Here is a 20,400-nt window from a genome sequence, read left to right as displayed (position 1 = left end):
GCTGTGACTCAAGTGGTAGAACGCTAGCCTTGAGCTGAAGAGCTGAGGGACAGCCCCCAGGCCCAGAGTTCAGGCTCCATGACCAGACCAAAAAAAAAAAAAAAAGAATTGTTATCAAGTCGGGTGCCAGTGGCTGGTGGCTCACAACTGAAATCTTAGCTACTCAGGAGGCTGAGATCTGAGGATAAGGGTTCAAAGCCAGCCTGGGCAGGAATGTCCTGGAGACTCTTATCTCCAATTAATCACCAGAAAACTGGAAGTGGTGCTGTGGCTCAAGTTGTAGAGGGCTTGCTTGAGCTGAAGAGCTGAGGGACAGCATCCAAGGCCAGAGTTCAAGCCCCATGACCAAAAAATAAATAAATAAATAAAAACATAAAAAAATAATTGTTATCAGTGCAAAAGTTAAAATAGAGTTTATGGGCTGGAGGTAGATTCTACAGTGGTCCCCTGGTTCCACACCTCCACAATAAACTATTTAATTAAGGAGGCTGAGATCTGAACTTTGACATTCAAAGCCAGCCCAGTCAGGAAAGTCCCCGAAACTCTTCTCTCCAATTGAGCAGCAAAAAAGATGGATGTAGATATGTGGCTCAAGTGGTAGAGCACCAGCCTAGATAGATAGATAAGGAAATACTTGAATCTGAAATTCATATCATAAATGGAATGATCCAAGTATAAAAGAAGTTGATTTTTTTTTGGGGGGGGTCAGTCGTGGGGCCTGAACTCTGGGCACTGTCCCTCAGCTCTTCAGCTCAAGGCTAGCACTCTACCATTTGAATCACAGCACCACTTCCATCTTTTTCTGCTTATGTACTGCTGAGGAATCGAACCCAGGGCCTCATGCATGCAAGGCAAGCACTCTACCTCTGAGCCTCTTTCCTAGCCCCAAGACTTGATTTTTATGGCTTCTGTCAGTTCCACCATTTAATCCTCTCCCACATCCTGTTTTGAAGTCTGGATCGACTTCTACTTTTCCCTTTTGTCACATTCTGAAGGTTTCTAACATCCTACCATCCTGTTGAACCATACCTTGGATAAAACCTTAAGAAGGTCACAGAAAAGGGCCCAGAATGGCTGTAACAATTCAACCCTAGATCAGCAGCCTCCCGAGGAAGGCAGCACAGAATTTTAACCTGCACGAACTGTGGGGGCGGAGGAGGGGGCGGGATGGGGGGGAGGGGAGAGAGAGGCCCAGTGGCCACAGGAAGTGGGAGGAGATTTCTCTAAGGACGCTCTCAAGCCAGGAGCCCTTTAGGAGCCGGGAGACCTCTTCAAACACTTCCAACTTCTTAGGCTGAGCATGGAGAACAGCAGAAGCAAGGAGGTAAGAACGGTGTTGGTGGGTTGTTCTCTGTCGTGGGTCTGGGGTCTCTCTGCTCTTGAGCACACTAGATCTTTCTTTGGGGTTGGGATGGGGCTGGGGGATACGTTTTCCAATGCAAAGAGAGTCTGGGAAGGTCGCATGGGTAGAGCTCCTGCCTGGCCTGCTCTAGGCCCTGGTTTCCAACCCCAGCACAACCCCTCAAAAAAGAAAAAACACCCTCAAGCTACCTCTGAAGACACGGAAGCGAGGATCTCTGCTGTGATTTTGAAGGAATGCCTTGTGGGGTTTTTGTTCCTTTTTGTTTGGATTTTTGTATGGGTCTTGGGACTCAATTTCAGGGCCTGTGCGCTAACTCTGATCGTTTTTTTCCCCTAAGGTTAGAGCTTCACTTCTAATTATTATTATTATCATTTGTGTTTACTGGGCTTTTGGAGTTTTTTTTTTTTTTGCCAATACTAAGGCTTGAACTCAGGGCTTGGTTCTGTCCTTAAGCCTTTTAACTCAAGGAGGCTGGTGCCCTACCACTTGAACCACAATCCATTTCCAAAATTCTTGATGGTTAATTGGAGAAAAAGAGTCTCAAGGTCTTTTCTTTCTACCAAGTCTGGCATCGAATCTCAACTCTTCAGATCTCAGCTTCCGGAGTAGCTAGGATTTACAGGCATGAGTCACTGACTCACTGGGGTGATCATTTTGGAAGAGCTGGTAGCTGAGAGTAGATACCCAAACTACCCTACCCACCATGCCCTTTTCCATGCTAAGAACACAAACCCTAAACCAGGGTTCTCATACCTAAGGAACCATGCCTAAGTGAAAACCAAAGCAAATTCCCAACTACACAGGTTGAGGAACTAGAGTGCTGTCCGCCTCTTTCCTTAAAACTAGCCATTTTTATCTTTTTCAATTTTAAGGCTGGGGCTGGGAATGTGGCTTAGTGGTAGAGTGCTTGCCTAGCATGCATGAAGCCCAACGTTTGATTTCTCAGTACAACATAAACAAAGAAAGCCAGAAGTGGCACTGTGGCTCAAGTGGTGAAGTGTTAGAGTCGAGCAAATGAAGCTCAGGGACAGTGCTTAGGCCCTGATAGCAAATCCCAGGATTGGCACACACAGACAAAAAAATTAAGGCTGGAATGGGGCACCAAAGTGAAGGCTTAGTGAAAGGATTATGTAAATGTAAAGTTTAAATATAAATGAAACTGGGTTAGAATGTAAAAGTGCCACAAATATGTTAATCTGACTCCATCCCAGCCCCTGTGGAGGGATGCCTGGAAGAGCTGAGGTTTGAGATTCTTGGACCTGAGATTTAGTTTGTGTTTAACTTCCTCCTAGCTTGTTTGTCCTACGCATTAGGGTGTGATGTGGAAACCTCAGTTTCTACATCTCATTGTTACTAGTTTCTTACATTGGTTTATTTTGTTAATTTACTAGGCTGGAACTCAGGGCCTGATGAACTCTGTTGTTCCTTAGCTTTTTTGCTCAAAGTTGATGCTCTCCTGTTGCAGCCATAGCTACACTTCTGTCCTGCTGCTGCTCTGGAGGCCCATGAGCCAGGTGCTGGTGGCTTAAGTTTGTAACCCTAGCTGCTCAGAAGGCTGAGATCAGAGGATCACCATTCAAAGCCGCCCAGGCGAGAAAGGAGATTATCTCCAGTTAACCACCAGAAAACTGGAAGTGGAACTGTGGATCACAGTGGTAGAGGGCTAACCTTGTGAAAAAGCTCAGGGATAGTGTCCAGGCCCTGAGTTCAAGCCCCATGACCAACCCGCATCCCCCCCCCCAAAAAAAAATTACCATGAATTGTTCTGCTAGGCTGCTGGCTTTGAACCGTGGTCCTCAGATCTCAGCTTCCTAAGTAAGCAAGAGATACAGGTATGAGCCAGGTAGATCTACTTCTAAAAGTAAGGAGAGGCCTAATTCATATTTATTTCTCTCTAAGAAATAATTTACTGGGGAGGAGAGAGAAAAAGAAAACGAACAACTTATTCCCAGTACCCATTTTGTTCCTTTTAATACAATAAACTAATGGAGTGAACAGCTAACAGCACCAGGGGGAAAATCCCACCTTTTAGGGTGGGGATTATCTGATCAATGGATTCCCAGGCTTTAATCAGATTATAAGTACGAATATAAAATTGCAGTTGACAAGGGTTGGGAATCAGGTAGATTTCACTTGTCTTGAAGGGTTAGAAAGGCTGCTTGGCAAAATACTTGACTCAAGACTGTGATGGTGGACTAAGGGAGGTTTAAGAGTGTAAGTAAAAGTATCCTGGGACTCAGAAAGTCCAGCTAGCTGTATGTTATGATTTTGGAAAGGAGAGAATTTTGTGAGTTTGGTAACGGAGAGCGACAAGTGACGAAGTAAGATGGGTGGTAATCTTTCTACTAAGAACAATCAATGTGTGAGAAAATTATTTCTCTGTAAGAGATCAAGAATGAAGACATGGGTCTGATACTAGTGGCTCAGACCTATTAATTTTAGCTACTCAGGAGGCTCAGATCTGAGGATCATGGTTTGAAGTCAGCCCAGGCAGGAAAGTCCAAGTTTAATTGGAGATTAATCTCCAATCAAACAGCAACAATCTAGAAATGGAACTGTTGCTCAAGTGCTAGAGCACCAGCATTGAGCAACAATGCTTAGGAATAGCAACCAGGCCCTGATTTTAACCCCTCAGGACCAGCAAGCAAAAAATGTTACTGAGAGGGCTGGGAAGGTAGCTCAGTGGTAGCCTGCTTGCCTAGCATGCATGACGCCCTGGGTTTGATTCCTTAGCATCACATATACAGAAAAAGGCAGAAGTGGTGCTATGGCTCATGTGGTAGAGTGCTAGCCTTAAGCAAAAGAAGCTCTGGGACAGAAGTATCCAGGCCCTGAGTTCAGGCCCCAGGACTGGCAAAAAAGAAAAAAAAAATGTTACTTAGAGGAAACTGCATACTGTATAGCCAATTGCACTGACTACTACCTGGGTATTTAATGTGTTAGCTTGAAGCTGAAGGGGAAGGGTCTAAAGATCAGAAACTAGAGTAGTAAGACTAACCTGTTCCTCTGTCTCTAGTCAAACTTGACTAAGAAATTGAAGCAAGAAGAGGAGCCAAGTACATCGTTGGGAGCAACATCATCATCGAAAGGAAGAAAACGAGGTAAATCGTTTGACAATGACAAGGCCAAGATGTTTACAAATCCTCAGATCCCACAGACTCACATCTGAAAAAAAAAAAAAAAAAGAAAAACAGGAATTTTTCTGAAGGCAGAGAAATCTCCATTCTGCATTCTCGTATCCTGAACTTCCTTTGAAGCTCAACTTAATTCCAAGCTGCTTTTTATTGTGGTTGACTCAGAAAAAAACGGATCCCTTCCTATCCTTAAACTCTCATAACATAATTGGGTCTGAAAGTAAGCTCAGATATTGCCTAACCTTGATAAGAGATGGGGATGAAGGCTGCTGTGAAGATTAGTTGTTGGCAATTTGCATAGGATAATTATATGCCACTAGGCCCAGTGTGTGTGTGTGTGTGTGTGTGTGCGCGCGCGTGTGTGTGTGCGCGCGCGTGTGTGTGTGCGCGCGCGCGCGCGTGTGTGCGCGCCTGCTGACACTGGGGCTTGAACTCAGATCCTGGACACTGTCCCTTAGGCTGGTGCTTTACCACTTTGGGCAGCAGCTCCACTTTTGGTTTTGGGGTGGTTAATTGGAAATAAGCATCTCATTGAACTTTTCTGCCTGGGCTGGCTTCCAACCATAATCCTGAGATCACAGCCTTCTGAGCAGCCAGAATTATAGGAATGAGCCACAAGCCACTGTGCAACTTAAAAGTTTGTGTGTGTGTGTGGCAGGGGAGTGTCTGGGAAGGAAACTCCGAGTTTGCACATGAGTCAAGCACTCTGCAATTAAGGTAGAACCCTAATATCACTTAACATGACTGTTAGGACTTCAGATGTTCCCTATTCTTCAACCTGGATTTTGTCAACAGAATGTTTCACAAAGGAGCAAAATGCCTGTTGAGTTGTGGGAAGTTTTAAGAAGCAGAATTGAGATTTTGGAGTTTTGAGCCTTAGGTTTTCTGTCCCTTGGAAGTTCTATGGTCTTTGGGTATTAATTATTGTACAACCGCTTGAACACTAGAAATCTGATGGTGAAAGTTTATCCGTGATTAAACTTGTAAAAAGCTCAGGTCACTAAAATGTCAATAATTACTCATTTTATCCCATTCTTCAGATTCCTCTTCCATCAAGAAAGAGGAAGACAAGACACCAACACCTAAAAAGAAGATCCCAATTCCTCCCCTGCCCTCTGAACTACCTCCAGTCAACTTGCTCCACAGAGACACTCTTCGAGCTTGGTGCCAGAAGTTGAAACTCAGCAGCAAAGGGCCGGTGAGGACCAGAGGGGAGGTGTGTTCCCTGGAGGAGGAGCAGGACCTCCCACTAACCAGTTTCTTCTTTTTTTCTTAGAAATTGGAGGCATATAAGCGAATTTGCCAGAAAGCTTACCCAGAGCAACATGTGAGTAACTTCTTTTATTGGTGGTGTTGTTGGTGGTGGTGGTCAATGGAGATTTAACTCAGGGCCTGTGCACTTTTCTTGAGCTTTTCTGTTCAGGGATAACGTTTTACCACATTGAGTCACTGCTCTGTCCCAGCTTTTTTTCATTCCTTGATAACCCCCAATTCCAATCTTGAATCTCTGGCCTCCAGAATATTCTCTGCCTGAACCTGACCACAGCTGAGAATATCCCCACCCCCAGTCATCTTTGAGCTTCTGTAAACTGCCACACGTGTGTGTGGTTCTGACCTATATAAGCTTGGCCCTAGTGGAGGTTGGGGCTGCGTTACCTTTTCACCTTTGCTCGTGCCTCTGGATTTTCTCCATCTTGAGGTCGCTGCATTGGTTCCCTGACTGGGAAAATCCATTTGGACCGTGTGGGAGCTTGGCCCCTGAGAAACCCATAGGTGAGTGCCTCAGCCCTCAGGGGAGAGAGAGCCTTGCTCAAGGTCTGTCTCCCCAGGACCAGTGTGGACCCAGGGGTGAGTCTGGGTAGGCCTGCATCCGGGGGGACTCAGTGGAAGGCTGGACGCAGTATTACTTCCCAAGTCTGAGCCAGGAAGAGATGTCACCTGTACCTCCTGGGGCTTCCTTAAGAAGCCATGTGGGGCTACCTTGGGAAGTCATCTAGGGTTTCTTTGAAAAGTCATCTGGGACTTCCTTGGGAAATCGTGGGGGCTGTTTGTGGCTATGTCTGTCTTCTCTGTCTTTTGGTGGTGTTTTTAGGCTGTGGCAGGGTGAGAGACTGCCAGATAGGGATGAACTGGAGGCCCTCTAGGCCCCAATTTAGCTTTTGTTTTTGGTCTTGTCTGTTGTTGTTTTTTTAATGGATCAGTCTTAAATGTGGATTATTGTTTTCTGGTTTTTTTGGTTGTTGTCTATTTGGACATGACTGGGCCCACTCACAGGCCTGCTATGTTCCTGTGTGGTAGCAGGCAAGAGGTTACAGGCCTGGTTTGGTCCTCTAGCAGTCTGGCTAAAGAGACAGCTGTAAGCTTGGTCCAGACATTCATTTGTCTGGTCCTGGCGGTGTAAAAAAGATGTAAAGTGCTCTTGTCTTAAAGTGCATAAAAGAAAGTCAGACCAGATTAGTTTTAGGTGACCACTACTCAGCCTTCCTCCAACTGAAGGTATTAAAAAGGCCAATTGGCCCGCCACCGGTGGCTCATATCTGTAATCCTAGCTACTCAGGAGGCTGAGATCTGAGCATCATGGTTCAAAGCCAGCCTAGGCAGGAAAGTCTATGAGACTCTTATCTCCAATAAAAATGACTAGAGGGTTGGGAAGGTGGCTTAGTGGTAGAGCACTTGCCTCGAATGCATGAGGCACTGGGTTTGATTCCCCAGCACCACATAAGCAAAAAGAAAAAAAGCCGGAAGTGGTGCTGTGGCTCAAGTGGTAGAGCGCTAGCCTTGAGTTGAAGAGCTGAGGGACAGCGCCCAGGCCCAGAGTTCAGGCCCCACCACTGGACCTCCCCCCCAAAAAATGACTAGAATGCCAAAAGTGGCACTGTGGCTCACTCAAGTGGTAGCGTTCTAGCTTTGAGCTGAAGAGCTGAGGGACAGTGCCCAGGCCCAAGCCCCACAACTGACCAAAACAAAAAAAATTTTGTCTGGAGGAGGAAAGGGATAGTAAGAGAAAAATAAGTGGGTAACAATGCTTGACAAGAAATGTACTCATTACCTTACTCATGTAACTGTTAACCCTCTGTACAGCATCTTTATAATAAAATTAAAAAAGATGTTAAGGACAAAACCAGGTGCTGGTGCTCATGCTTATAATCCTAGCGACTCAGGAGGCTGAGATCTGAGAATCATGGTTGAAAGCCAGCCTGGGCAGGAAAGTCCGTGAGACTCTTCAAAAAACAGCCAGAAAACCAGAAGTAGCACTGTGGCTCCAGTGGTAGAGTGCTAGACTTAAGCTGAGCAGCTGAGGGACAGCACCCAGGTCCAGAGTTCAAGCCCCACGACTGACCCTCCCCCCAACCTGTTTTAAACAGGTTGGGAAAAGGTAATAGGTGTTATCCAAAAAAAAAGTTCGTCTTATTTTTGTGTTCTTTAAGATCTTTTGTGAACAACCATTTGTATGAGTATGTATATGTAGGTAAACATGTTCAAGATAAAAATTGTCAACATGCTGTAAAAAAAAAAGGTGAAAAAATTGGTAAGTGGGTGCACTTAAACTCCAAAAAGATCATCAGGTTTGGGCATTTAAAAAGATCTTCTAAGGATTCTCTAATTTGCAAATTAAAAAAATCTGGTGTGTTTTTTGTTTGGGTCCGGTCATGGGGCCTGAACTCTGGGCCTGAGTGCTGTCCCTCAGCTCTTCAGCTCAAGGCTAGCACTCTACCACTTGAGCCACAGCGTCACTTCCTGCTTTTTTCTTTTTGTTTATGTGGTGCTGAGGAATAGAACCCAGGGCCTCTTGCATGCAAGACAAGCGCTCTACCACTGAGCCACCTTCCCAGCCCCTTTTTTGTCAGTTCTGGAGCTTGACCTCTGGGCCTGAGTGCTGTCCCTCAGCTCTTCAGCTCAAGGGTAGCGCTCTACCACTTAAGCCACAGTGCCACTTCCGGCCTTTTCTGTTTATGTGGTGCTGAGGAATCGAACCCAGGGCCTCATGCATGCAAGGCAAGCACTCTACCACCAAGTCACCTTCCCAGCCCTGATGCTTGGAATTCTTGCATTAAGGAAAAACTAATTTTGAGTTCAGAGGTTTTCTTGGTAGTAACTCAAGACTGCAGTAAAAAGTGGCTGTTTTAAACAGGTTGGGAAAAGGTAGTAGGTGTTATCCAGTGTTTCAAAAGGTCATTTAAATACAAATTAAAGCATTTTAGGGAGAATGTGTAAACATTTGGGAAGTAGAGGGGAATGGTCGCCTCCTAGCAAAAGGGAATTTAAAAGTAAGATTGTCCTGTTTTGTTTTAAAAGTGGGGAAAGAAAAAATATTAGGACTACCAAAATGTTATTCCAGTTTGCCTTGCAGGTTCTTTGTAACAATTGCAGGCAGGCCCATAGAGGATAGATGATTTTTACAAGTTTATCAGCTGTAACTTTGGTCTTTAATAAGTTCCAAGTAAGACTGCTTACTTAATGACCACCTTGTTACTTTTTTGGGGGGGTGGTCCGGTCGTGGGGCCTGAATTCTGGGCCTGCGCACTGTCCCTCAGCTCTTCAGCTCAAGGCTAGCACTCTACCACTTGAGCCACAGCGCCACTTCTGACTTTTTTTCTTTTTGCTTATGTGGTGCTGAGGAATAGAACCCAGGGCCTCAGGCATGCAAGGCAAGCGCTCTACCACTGAGCCACCTTCCCAGCCCCCACTTTGTTACTTTTATATAGTTTTTTTTTGTTTTTTTGCGTGCTCTATATAGATTTTTTAAATTTTTTTTGACTTTGTTACTTTTAATTGGAGTAGAGTGGCCTTTTTTGTAAGAGATTCAATTGCTCTGAGAACTCTGCAAAGCCAACCAGGGTAGAAAAAGTTCCCTGTGAAACTGTAAGAGCAGAGTGTAGAAGAGGTGCTGGAGCTCAAAAGTGGCAGAGCACTAGCTTTGAGCTAGAGAGCTGAGGGACTGTGTTCAGGCCCTGATTTCAAGTCTGGAGACTAAGGGAAATATCAGTGGGGCTTCCCCACCCCATTTTTTTCTTTCTTTCTTTTCTTTTTTTTTTTTTGTCAGTTGTGGGGCTTCAACTCAGCCTGGGTGCTGTCCTTCAGCTCTTCAGCTCAAGTGTAGCACTCTACCACTTGAGCCACAGCACCAGTTCTGGCTTTCTGCATGGTTAATTGGAGATAAGAGCCTAGGGGACTTTTTTGCCTGGGCTGGCTTTGGTCTACAATCCTCAGATCTCAGCCTTGTGAGTAGCTAGGATTACAGGCATGAGCTACCAGCACCTGGTCCAAAGGGGCTTTTTATCTCCTGTGACCTTGATAATGATGGAGCATCCAGAGGCAGTTAAAAGCCACTGCTCTGATGGCAGAGATGGTGTAAGACTCTGGAGTCACTTTTTTGGCCCTTCAAAAAGTAATCAGAGCAGGGAGGTCATAGGAAGCGTATCTTTCTAATGCCCATGTCTATCGCCACTTGGTAATTGGGCAGGAACTTGCCAGTCAAATTTATTCAAGAAAATAGGTGTGTGGATCTGAGGTTATGCCTCTGTTGAGATCTCTCTAAAGGCTTGCATAGGAAATTTAGATATCTGATTCTGGCAACCTCTTGGTAAAAATTGCCTAACATAAGTTCCTGGCTAGCTAGGGTCAGTGCCCCTGAGTCAGCTTGAAAAAGTTACAGAAAATGGATCTCCACCCATTAATCCCTTTAAGATCAAGGGATCAGTCTTTTTTTTTTGAAAACGAGGCAGGATAGGATTAAAGGAAGAGGCATGGAAAACAGTGGTAATGGGTATGCAAGTGTGGAAAAATATCTGGTTGTCACCTGCTAAATTACTCAGAGGCCACTGCTTAAAACTTAGAGGCCTCAGCCTGCTAAGCCTATGTAATGTATCCTTAACCAGCCTGTGTAGAAATTTGCTGGTAACACAGAAGGCAGTGTGACGATCCATCTAAGCTACTGGAGACACTGCTGCAGCACAGTTCAGATCCAGCCTATCTCTTCCAACCTGAAAGACACTTTCACTGTTTGGAGAAAGTTCAAGGAGGTCTCTGGAGGAGACCACATCATCCTGTTTCCTATAATGGCTGTGAATTCTTCGGTATTTTGGCTTTGAGTAGGTCATTCTAGCTGCTCTAAAAAGTGAAGACTTTTAGAGACATTTAGAAAGAGATGACAGTTGTAGCTTGAGCTAAAGTAATAATGAAGACCAGTAGTTGGATTTGAGGAATAATACCAATAGATTTTTCTTACAGATGGAAGGATGAAAAGAAAAATTAAGAATCACTTATAGAGCCAGGCAGTGGTTCACGCCTGTAATCCTAGCTGCTCAGGCGGCTGAGATCTGAGGATCCAGGTTCAAAACCAGCCCGGGCAGGAAAGTCCGTGAGACTCTTATCTCCAATAAACCACTTGAAAACCGGAAGTGGCATTGTGGCTCAAGTGGTAGAGCGCTTGCCTTGAGCTGAAGAGCGCAGGGACAGCGCCCAAGCCCAGAGTTCAAGCCCCACGACCGAATTTAAAAAACAAAAGAATCACTTATAGGTTTTTGGGTCTGAGGAACTGTGTGCCCATAGTGGGGCTGAAATGAGGAGACTGGAAAGGTTAAGTGCATTTCATTGGTGAAAATCAAGAATTTTGTTAGTACCTGTAATATCTGAGATGCCCACTAGACATCTAAGTAAGGCAACTGGAAATATATATGTATATATGAATCTGACTGTAATTTAAAAAATCTAGCAGATTGTTCTGTTCCTGTAACCTCTGCTGGGTAGAGTCACGACTAATCATTTTGAGGTAGTTCTGAGATAACCTGGTTATACCAGCCAAAGAATAAATAGGGTTAGAAGTGGTACATTGATGTAGAACTATTCTTTGTAGTCATCTGAGGGTGATTCTGCATATCGGTGATTTGATATGGACGTAAAAACCATTAGGGAATATAATAACAATGCAGTTTTTTCATTCCTTGATAACCCCCAATTCCTATCCTGAATCTCTGACCTCCTGAATGCTTTCTGCCTGATCCTGACCACAGTTGAAGAATATCCACGCACCAATCATCTTTTGAGCTTCGTAAACTATCACCTGTGTGTGGTTCTGACTTTGGGGCTGCTCTCAGTCCTAGGATGAGGCAGTCACGGCCAGCCAAATAAAACTCCTTGTCACCCTTGCCTGTGACTCCATGATTTTTCTCAACCCTGAGGTCATAACAGCTCTAGTTCTAGTTTTCTGGTGGTTAATTGGAAATAACTGCCTGGGCTGGCCTTGAACGGTGATCCTCAGATCTCAGCCTCCTGAGTAGCTAGGATTACAGGCGTGAGACACCACCACTCTGCAGGAGTAACTTTTTTTTGGTCTGGTCCTGAGGCTTGAACTCTTGGCCTTGGCTACAGGGCCACTTCCAGCTTTTTATGTGATTTAATTGGAAATAAGAGTCTCACAGACTTTCCTGCCAGGGCTGATTTTCAACCAAGATTCTCAGATCTCATCCTCCTGAGCAGCTAGGATTATAGGCATGCCCCATGTGAGTGACTTCTTAATTTCAAGGAAAACTACCTTAGTTGAAGGTTTGATTCTTACTCGAAATACCTACTTTAGCATGTAAATAAGTAGAGGAATTGAATTGTCTTAGGGACTTTATTCTCTCCACCTTGAGTCTAAGAGATTAATTCACTACATTTGCTGAACTCTACACAGAGTGGTAAAAATAAAGTTGGTTGTTGGTTGTGGTGGTGGTGTGTATCTCAAGGTGCTGAGGAATGAAACCTGGGTCTTAAAAACGTTAAGCTCAATTCAAACAAAAAATAGTATACTAATAGATAGGTATTTAACTGGCACCACATTTTAAAATACATTGTGACCTGACTAGATTAAGTTAGCATATATTACATACTTACTTTGTTATGAAAACACTTAAAAGCTTAGGCTAGGTAATGATGGCCTATACATACAATCCTAGCTGTTCAGGAGCCTGAAGATTGAGGTGTGAAGCCAGCTCAGATGAGAAAGTCCATGACACCCTTACCTCCAGTTTTTTTTAGCAAAAATGACAGAAGTGAACTCATGTAGCCTTTGTTCCTCAACCTCCTGATTAGATGAGATTCTGTGCATGTACAACCTGCTCAGTGGTTATAATCTAGTAGCAGTTTTCAAGAGTATGTAGTATATTGTTTAATATAGTCTTGGTGATTGTACCACACTTTTCCCTAGCCCCTGAGGTCATACATTTGATAACATTTTAATTTCTCGTTATCTCTGATATTTTAGAATTTGCAGAATATTCCTTGCACCGCAAAGGAGGCCAGGATTAAGAGTATTCGCCAGAGAACACAAAACATGGATCAGGAGCAAATATTCCAGAAAAACTCACAGTTTGATGGGACTTCTTCCAGCGAAATTCCTATTCCTGAAGATCAGTTGGCTATCATCCAGAACCCCCCAGATTTCTATGAAGAAGTTAGTACCACTGTAGTAACTTCATCTGCCCCAGAGTCAACATTGGCTTCCTGGTCCAGGATCGCATCCAGTGCCATCGGGCACATAGAGGAGGTGGAGACAGAGGCACCTAAAGCAGCCTCTGGTAAGCCCTGAGTAGAGAAGTTGTTCTGGTTAAATAAGGAAACAAGTTCAGTTAACACTGATTTCTAGTAACTATTGGAGGGGTCAACTCACTTACTAGTTATTTCTAAATCCCATTCTGTGTTTTCTGATTCCAGTGAGGGGCAGAAGCTGAGATTTTATGTTTCACCATTTCTCAGGCAATAGTAAGAATGCTATAGACCCCAACTTGAAAACCATCCTCCTAAATTGTTAGTATCATTGAGAGGCAGTATATTCATTTCTTCTTTTTTTGGGGGGGGGCGTCTGGTCGTGGGGCCTGAACTCTGGGCTTGGGCACTGTCCCTCAGCTCTTCAGCTCAAGGCTAGCACTCTACCACTTGAGCCACAGGGCCACTTCTGGCTTTTTTCTTTTTGCTTATGTGGTGCTGAGGAATTGAACCCAGGGCGTCATGCATGCAAGGCAAGCGCTCTACCACTGAGCCACCTTCCCAGCCCTCTTCTCCTTTAAGAAATGTAAAGGCAGGGTCTAAAATCAACTATTGAGGTGTGAGCCCTCTAGCAAGTTCTTTCAGACTGTCCCTAGAGGCAAGTACCAGTGGTTCACACCTATAATCCTAGCTACCTAGGAGGCTGAGATAGGAGAGAATTGTGGTTTAATGCCAGCTTAGGAAAGTCTGAGACTCACCTCCAATTAACCATCAAAAAGCCAAATGTGGAGGTGTGGCTTAAGTGGTAGAACACCAGCCTTGGGCGAAAAAAAGTAAATAGACATGTAAGAATAATGGGAGGGCTAGGAAGGTGGCTCAGTGGTAGAGTGCTTGTCTTACATGAGGCCCTGGGTTTGATTCCTCAGCATCACATAAGCAGAAAAAGTGGGAAGTGGTGCTGTGGCTCAAATGGTAGAGGGCTAGCTGAAGAGCTGAGAGACAGCACTCAGGCCCAGAGTTCAGGCCCATGACCAGCAAAAAAAATAATTGGAAATGCAATCCAAGAGGACCATAATCTACTTAGATCATACAGTGGCTATTAAAGAGTTGAGACCCCTTAACTTTTAGGGTGTTCTGATTTTTTTTCCTCTATGCCAGTCTCAATGGACTTTCATGCCCGTGCTGGCTTCCAACCATTATCCTGAGGTCATTTTTTTGTTTTGTTTTGGGCCAGTTTTGGGCCTTGAATTCAGGGCTTGGGCACTGTCCCTGAACTTCTTTTGCTCAAGGCTAGCATTCTGTCACTTGCAAGCATCACTTTCAGCTTTTCCTCTGTGTGGTACTGAGGAATCAAACCCAGGGCTTCATACATGCTCCGAAAGCACTCTACCACTAAGCCACATTCCCAGCCCCATCCTTGGATCTTAACCCTCCTGAGTAGGATTGTAGGAGTGAGCCACCGGTCCCTAGCTGGGTTGTTCTGAAGTTTTTGGTAGTATGTGTATGATAGGCTGACATACAATACAATGCTCTACCACTGAGGTACATCCACAATGCCATAGTCTTTAATAAGTTATTTGCTTTTTTTAAAATTTTTGTTTTGGTACTGAGGTTGAACTTAGCTTTTTTCCACTTAAGGCTCTCCAACTTCTCCACTTGAGCCATACCTCTAATTTGCCTTAAAACATGTATTTTTTTTTTTAATCAGTGGTAGGGCTTGTACTCAGGGCCTAGGCATTGTCCCTGAACTGTTTTTGCTCAAGACACAGGCCTGTGCCTGTGGCTCACTGCTGTAATCATAGCTACTCAGGAGGCTGAGATTTGAGGATCATGGTTCAAAGCCAGCCTAGGCAGGAAAGTCTATGAGACTTCTTATCTCCAATTATCCACCAGAAAACGGGAAGTGGTACTGTGGCCCCACGACTGACCATCCCCACCCCCCCAAAAAAAAATCACAGACTTTACCACCAGGGCCGGTTTTGAACTATTATCCTAAGATCTCAGCCTCCTAAGTAGCTAGGATTACAACAGTGAGCCAAAAGAGCCTAGCTGTCTTAAAAGTATTTTTTTCACATCTATTGTTATTATAAAGGTGATGTACAAAGGGATTACAGTTATATAAGTCAGGTACTTATTTCCTTTCCTTCAGTGCTTTAAAGTTTCATCTGGAACAAGCTACTTCTCAGAACAGAATGAAGTGACAATGACCTTGGGATTTCAGGGTCCAGTGTTGGGGCTGTAAGCAGAGAAAAGCAGTAAGGGGCTGGCCAGAATCATCTTGCCTGAGCTTGTAGACCCAGTTTGCTGATGTTTAATCTTTTCTTCCCCAGGGGACAAGTGGTGTGTGGTCCATGGACGAAGTCTGCCTGGAAATACGGATGGCTGGGTTCAGCTGCAGTTTCACGGTGGACAACCCTGGGTGCCTGAGAAGAAGAAAGGAAAAGTCAGTGCTCTATTCCTGATTCCGGCCCGCATCTTCCCACCCCGACACATGCAGGACAATATGCTGTGCCCCACATGTGTTCACAAGTGAGTACCTACTGCTTACCTGCACAGTAGAAGCAGGCGTTTAATTTTTTTCCTGTCATGAGGCTTGAACTCGGGATCTAGGTGCTATCCCTGTCCTCTTGCTCAAAACTAGCACTCTACCACTTTGGCCCAAAGTGAAACTTCCAGTTTTCTGGTGGTTAATTGGAGATAAGGGTCTCAGACTTTCCTGCCCTGGCTGGCTTTGAACCACAATCCTCGGATCTCAGCCTCCTGAGTAGCCAGGATCACAGGTATGAGCCACCAGTGCTTGACCCTGATTATATTTTTTGTCAGGGAGAGGGTGTCTGCCAAGGGTCTTGAACTCAGGGCCTGGGCACTGTCCCTGAGCCTCTTTGTGTTTCAGGCTAGCGCTCTAGTACTTTAACCACAGCACCACTTCTGGATTTTGAGTCAATAATTGGGAGGACTTTTCTGCCTGGGTTGGCTTTGAACCGTGCCCCTCAGAACTCAGCCTCCTGATTAGCTAGGATTATAGGCGTGAGCCACTGGCACCTGGCTGATTATACAAATTTCTTAGAACAATTTTAATGGGATTTTAGAAGTGGGGGTTTCTTGGCTATTTAGTAGAATGCATCTTGTTCAGTGTCATTCCTCTTTAACTATTAAGATGAAATTTGGGGTGGCTTAGTGGTAGAGTGCTTGTTTTGCATACATGGGACTCTGGGTTCGATTGCTCAGCACCACATAAACAGAAAAAGCCAGAAGTGGCGCTATGCTCAAGTGGTAGAGTGCTAGCCTTGAGCTGAAGAGCTGAGGGACAGCGCCCAGGCCCAGAGTTCATGCCCCATGACCGACCAAAAAAAAGATGAAATTTGATTCTTGGTTTACCTCTTTTAAACATAGACATTGCATTTGTGTTTTAGGAACAAGGTGTTAGCTAAGAGCCTCCAGTGAGGTGTTAGACCTGGATGAAGGGAACATCTGTGGATTCCTGGTCGCCTTTTGATGCCAGCTGCTTTTGAGGAGTGACTGATTTTGTTGGAGTGGAGCCATCACTGGAAGACTGATGACTTGGGAGATGTCACTCACCAAGGAACCTGGACCTTGAACAGTATTTGTACTATTACCATCAGCTCAGAAAAAAGCCAGCGAGGTCCAGGCAGACCTTCAAGTTCATCTCCAAAGTCATGGAGATAGCTGCACTTCTGTGTGTGTGTGTGTTCTGTGTGTGTGTGTGTTCTGTGTGTGTGTGTGTTCTGTGTGTGTGTGTGTTCTGTGTGTGTGTGTTCTGTGTGTGTGTGTGTGTTCTGTGTGTGTGTGTGTGTTCTGTGTGGTGCGCGTGCGTGTGTGTTCTGTGTGGTGCGCGTGCGTGTGTGTTCTGTGTGGTGCGCGTGTGCGTGGTGCGAGTGCGTGTGTGGTGCGTGTGCGTGTGTTTTCCAGGCAGGCCTGCAGGAACTTCTAGTCTGTTACTGCTGTTCTGTGACCATTACAGCAGATAGTCTATTCTGAAGTCCATTAATAGGTTTTTGTTTATTAATACTTTTTTTTAGATGCCAATGGAACGTTTTGTCCAAGTCTGGGGTCCTTTCCATGCTCTCCCACTGACTCCACCAACATTTAGTTGTATTATAGTGTTTTCTTTGATTTTTCTTTCTTTTTTTTTTTTTTTTGGTCGTGGGGCTTGAACTCTGGGCTTGGGTGCTGTCCCTCAGCTCTTCAGCTCAAGTGCTCTACCACTTGAGCCACAGCACCACTTCCTTATAGTGTTTTCTTTAGCGTAGAGTTTGGGCACTTGTTTTCTTTTTGTAATAAAGCATTGTACAAAATCTGATTTCTAAGGTTTTATATTTTTTTGTTTAATGGGGTGGATTTTTTCGCATCTCCCCTTCTGTTCTCTTTGTGATAGATATTAATATTCCCTTTGGAAAAATGGCATAATGCAGATCTGAGGGTCAGTTCAAAGCTAGCCCTGGCCAGAAAGTCCCTGAGATCCTTATCTTCAATTAATCAACAAAAAGAAATGGAGTTGTGACTCAAGAGGTAGAGTCCTAACCTTGGGCAAAAAAAGCTCATGGATAGTGCCTAGGCTCTGAGTTCAAGGGTCAGGTCCACCACAAAAAACAAAAAGGGAAGAGCCAAGAGAATCCTGGCTGAACCTGGATCCAAGTCTAGTTCTACCCACCAGGTCCCTACTGAGCAAGATAAGATGGGCATAAACTTGGGCAATGTGTTGCTGTACCCCTGTGCCAGACCTATAAAATCCATAGGTGTGTAAATGACCCAAAGGTCTCCTTGACACTATGCAATTAGATATTTAGGGAAATTATTGAGCGTTTATCCAAGTGTTAAACCCTGCTGTTTGGTTCTGGTGATGTACTTTGCTCTGTCTCCAAGACCCCACACTGTGTCTCCCTCCTTTGGCAAAGGCATTTGGACCTCTAGACTCATCCTTGCTTCAGATGAACTTCATGGCAGAGGGATGGTGTGGTTAGCTCGTCTTGCTGTTCAGGGGAAGTGAAGTCTGGATGTTAGAATCACAGCTAGGAATATAGGTTCGTGCACACCATACCACCAGTTGGTATTTGGACAGTGGAGAGGGCAGAAGAATTGCTGTAGGTGATTAATCAGTTGGCATCGCCCTTTGTCCCAGCTCCATAGGGTTGTGGCTGAAATCTCAGCTGACCAAGTCATCACTACTACAGGCAAGTGGATCTAGATGAACAAAGCCTGTGGAAGCCTGGACAAGGCTGAAAAATGTTGGAAAACATCAATTCCTAGTCAAGGTGAAGAGAGGAGGGGAAGTGAGAGCAATTTATAAGCTGGGCACCGGTGGCTCACACCTGTAATCCTAACTGCTGAGGTTGAGATCTGAGGATTGTGGTTACAAGCCAGCCTGGGCAGAAAAGTCCCAGTGAGACTCTTCTTTCCAATTAGTCACTCAAACATCAGAAGTGGCACTATGGCTCAAGTGGTAGACCCCTAGCAAAAAGTTCAGGGACAGCATGCAGGCTCTGAGTCAAGCCTTACAACTGACCAAGAAAAGCAGTGCGTGTGTGTGTGTGTGTGTGTGTGCATGCATGTGTACTCATGTCAGCTCTGCAGCTTGAAGTTAGTTCCTGGGTACTGCCACTGAGTTTTTATCTCAGCTAGTGCTCTACCACTTGAGCCCCACAGCTCTACATCTGGTTTTTGAGTGGTTAATTGGAGATAAGAGTCTCATGAGGACTCTTCTGCCTGGGCTGGCTTTGAACAGGAATACACATGTGAGCCACTGGCACCCAGCTACTTGCTTTTTCTGTATAATTAGGTGAGTCATATGAACCTAGGGGCCCTGTTTACAGATTCTGGCCCTCTTAAAACCTAAGTCTCTGTATAAAATAAACTAATGATTTTATTTCACCATTAACCATTGTCATTACATAAACTATTATACTTTAATCTTAAGTATGTCATAAATTTCTACATTTAATTTTTTTTTATGTACAGAGGGGTTACAGTTACATGAATAAGGCAATGAGTACATTTCCTGACAAGCATTGGTACCTCCTCCTTTGTTTTTTCCCCTACTATCCAAATCTACATTTAAAATGTATCTATTTTTAGCATGCCAGTGGCTCATGATTATAATCTTACACTATTTAGGAGGCTGATATCAAAGCCAGACGAGGAAGCAAAGTCAGAGGTTTTGTTTTGTTGGTCATGAGGCTTGAACTCTGGGCCTGGGTGCTATCCTCAGCTCTTCAGCTTAAGGCTGCCTTACCACTGAGCCTCAGTGGCACTTCTGCTTTTCTGGTGGTTTATTGGAGATAAGAGTCTCAAGGACTTTCCTGCCCCCACAGACTTTGAACCAAGATTCTTAGATCTCGGCCTCTTGAGTAGCTAGGATTATAGGCATGAGCCACCAGCACCGGGCCCTTGAGACTCTTATCTCCAATAATCCACCAAAAAGCCAGATGAAGAACTGTGACTTAACTGGTAAAGCACCAGCCTTGACCAAAAAGTGCTAAAAGACAAGCTGGGTGGGTGCTAGTGGCTCACACCTGAAATCTTAGCTCTTCAGGAGGCTTAAGATCTGAGGATTGCAGTCCAAAGCTAACCCTAGCAAGAAAGTCCATGAAACACCACTTAACCACCAGAAAACTGGAAGTGGTGTTATGGCTCAAGTAGTAGAGCACTTGCCTCGAGCTCAAGAGTTCAGGGACAGCACCCAGGCCTAGAGTTCAAGCCCTAGAGCTGGCTCTGCCTTTGCTTTCTATTTTGCCTATATGCTACTGTCTTCTAATATAATGAGCATCATGGTAGTTACTGTTTGCTGTCCCATAATAGCAAGAAGACATCCTGTGTGTTATTTAGGCATATGTGTCACAATCTCCTCTTTAGATCTTTCTCCTCAAATTCCAGGTGTTGGGGATTTTAAATGCAAAACCTTGTGTGTACTAAGTATTGTACCACTAAACCCCATGTCTAGTTTATATCAGGGTCTAGAACAGGGACTGACGCTAGAGTGAATTACGATGAAGTAAGGTGATGTTAGTGTACACGTTTATCAAGCACAAGGCCTATCACTTACAAAATAAAATTTAAAAAACGGTGTACTGTCATTCATTAAAGAATCTAATAAAGAAAATTTCTAAGCTGGGCTTCAGTTGGATCGTGCTTATAACCTCAGCTATTTAAGAGGCTGAGATCTGAGGTATGGCATTTGAAGTCAACTAGGGCAGGAAAGACTGTGAAACTCCAAAAAGAACCTGAAAATGAATCTGTGGCTCAAGTTGTAGAACACAAGCCTGAAGAAAAAAGCTCAAGGATAACACTCAGACCCTGAGTTTAAGACCCAGAAGCAGCAGATTTAAAAAGAAAAAAGGTAAGCCGGGCGCTGGTGGCTCACACCTGTAATCCTAGCTACTCAGGAGGCTGAGATCTGAGGATCGTGGTTCAAAGCCAGCC

The 20,400-nt window shown here is 44.6% G+C and overlaps 1 protein-coding gene across 1 annotated transcript; it reads left to right on the top strand.

Moving 5' to 3' along the window:
- Positions 1 to 1,300: 1,300 nt before the first annotated feature.
- Positions 1,301 to 16,407, top strand: Dppa4 (developmental pluripotency associated 4). The gene is made up of 7 exons (XM_013028511.1): positions 1,301 to 1,324; positions 4,380 to 4,464; positions 5,538 to 5,695; positions 5,774 to 5,824; positions 12,752 to 13,055; positions 15,294 to 15,492; positions 16,377 to 16,407. The coding sequence occupies exons 1-7, from the start codon at positions 1,301 to 1,303 to the stop codon at positions 16,405 to 16,407; spliced, it is 852 nt and encodes a 283-aa protein (XP_012883965.1).
- Positions 16,408 to 20,400: the final 3,993 nt, after the last annotated feature.

This window comes from Dipodomys ordii, unplaced genomic scaffold (genome assembly GCF_000151885.1).
Source record: "Dipodomys ordii isolate 6190 unplaced genomic scaffold, Dord_2.0 Scaffold111, whole genome shotgun sequence".
Taxonomy (NCBI): domain Eukaryota; kingdom Metazoa; phylum Chordata; class Mammalia; order Rodentia; family Heteromyidae; genus Dipodomys; species Dipodomys ordii.
The sequence above is the reverse complement of the archived record's forward strand: the minus strand, read 5'-3'. Positions and strand labels throughout refer to the sequence as shown.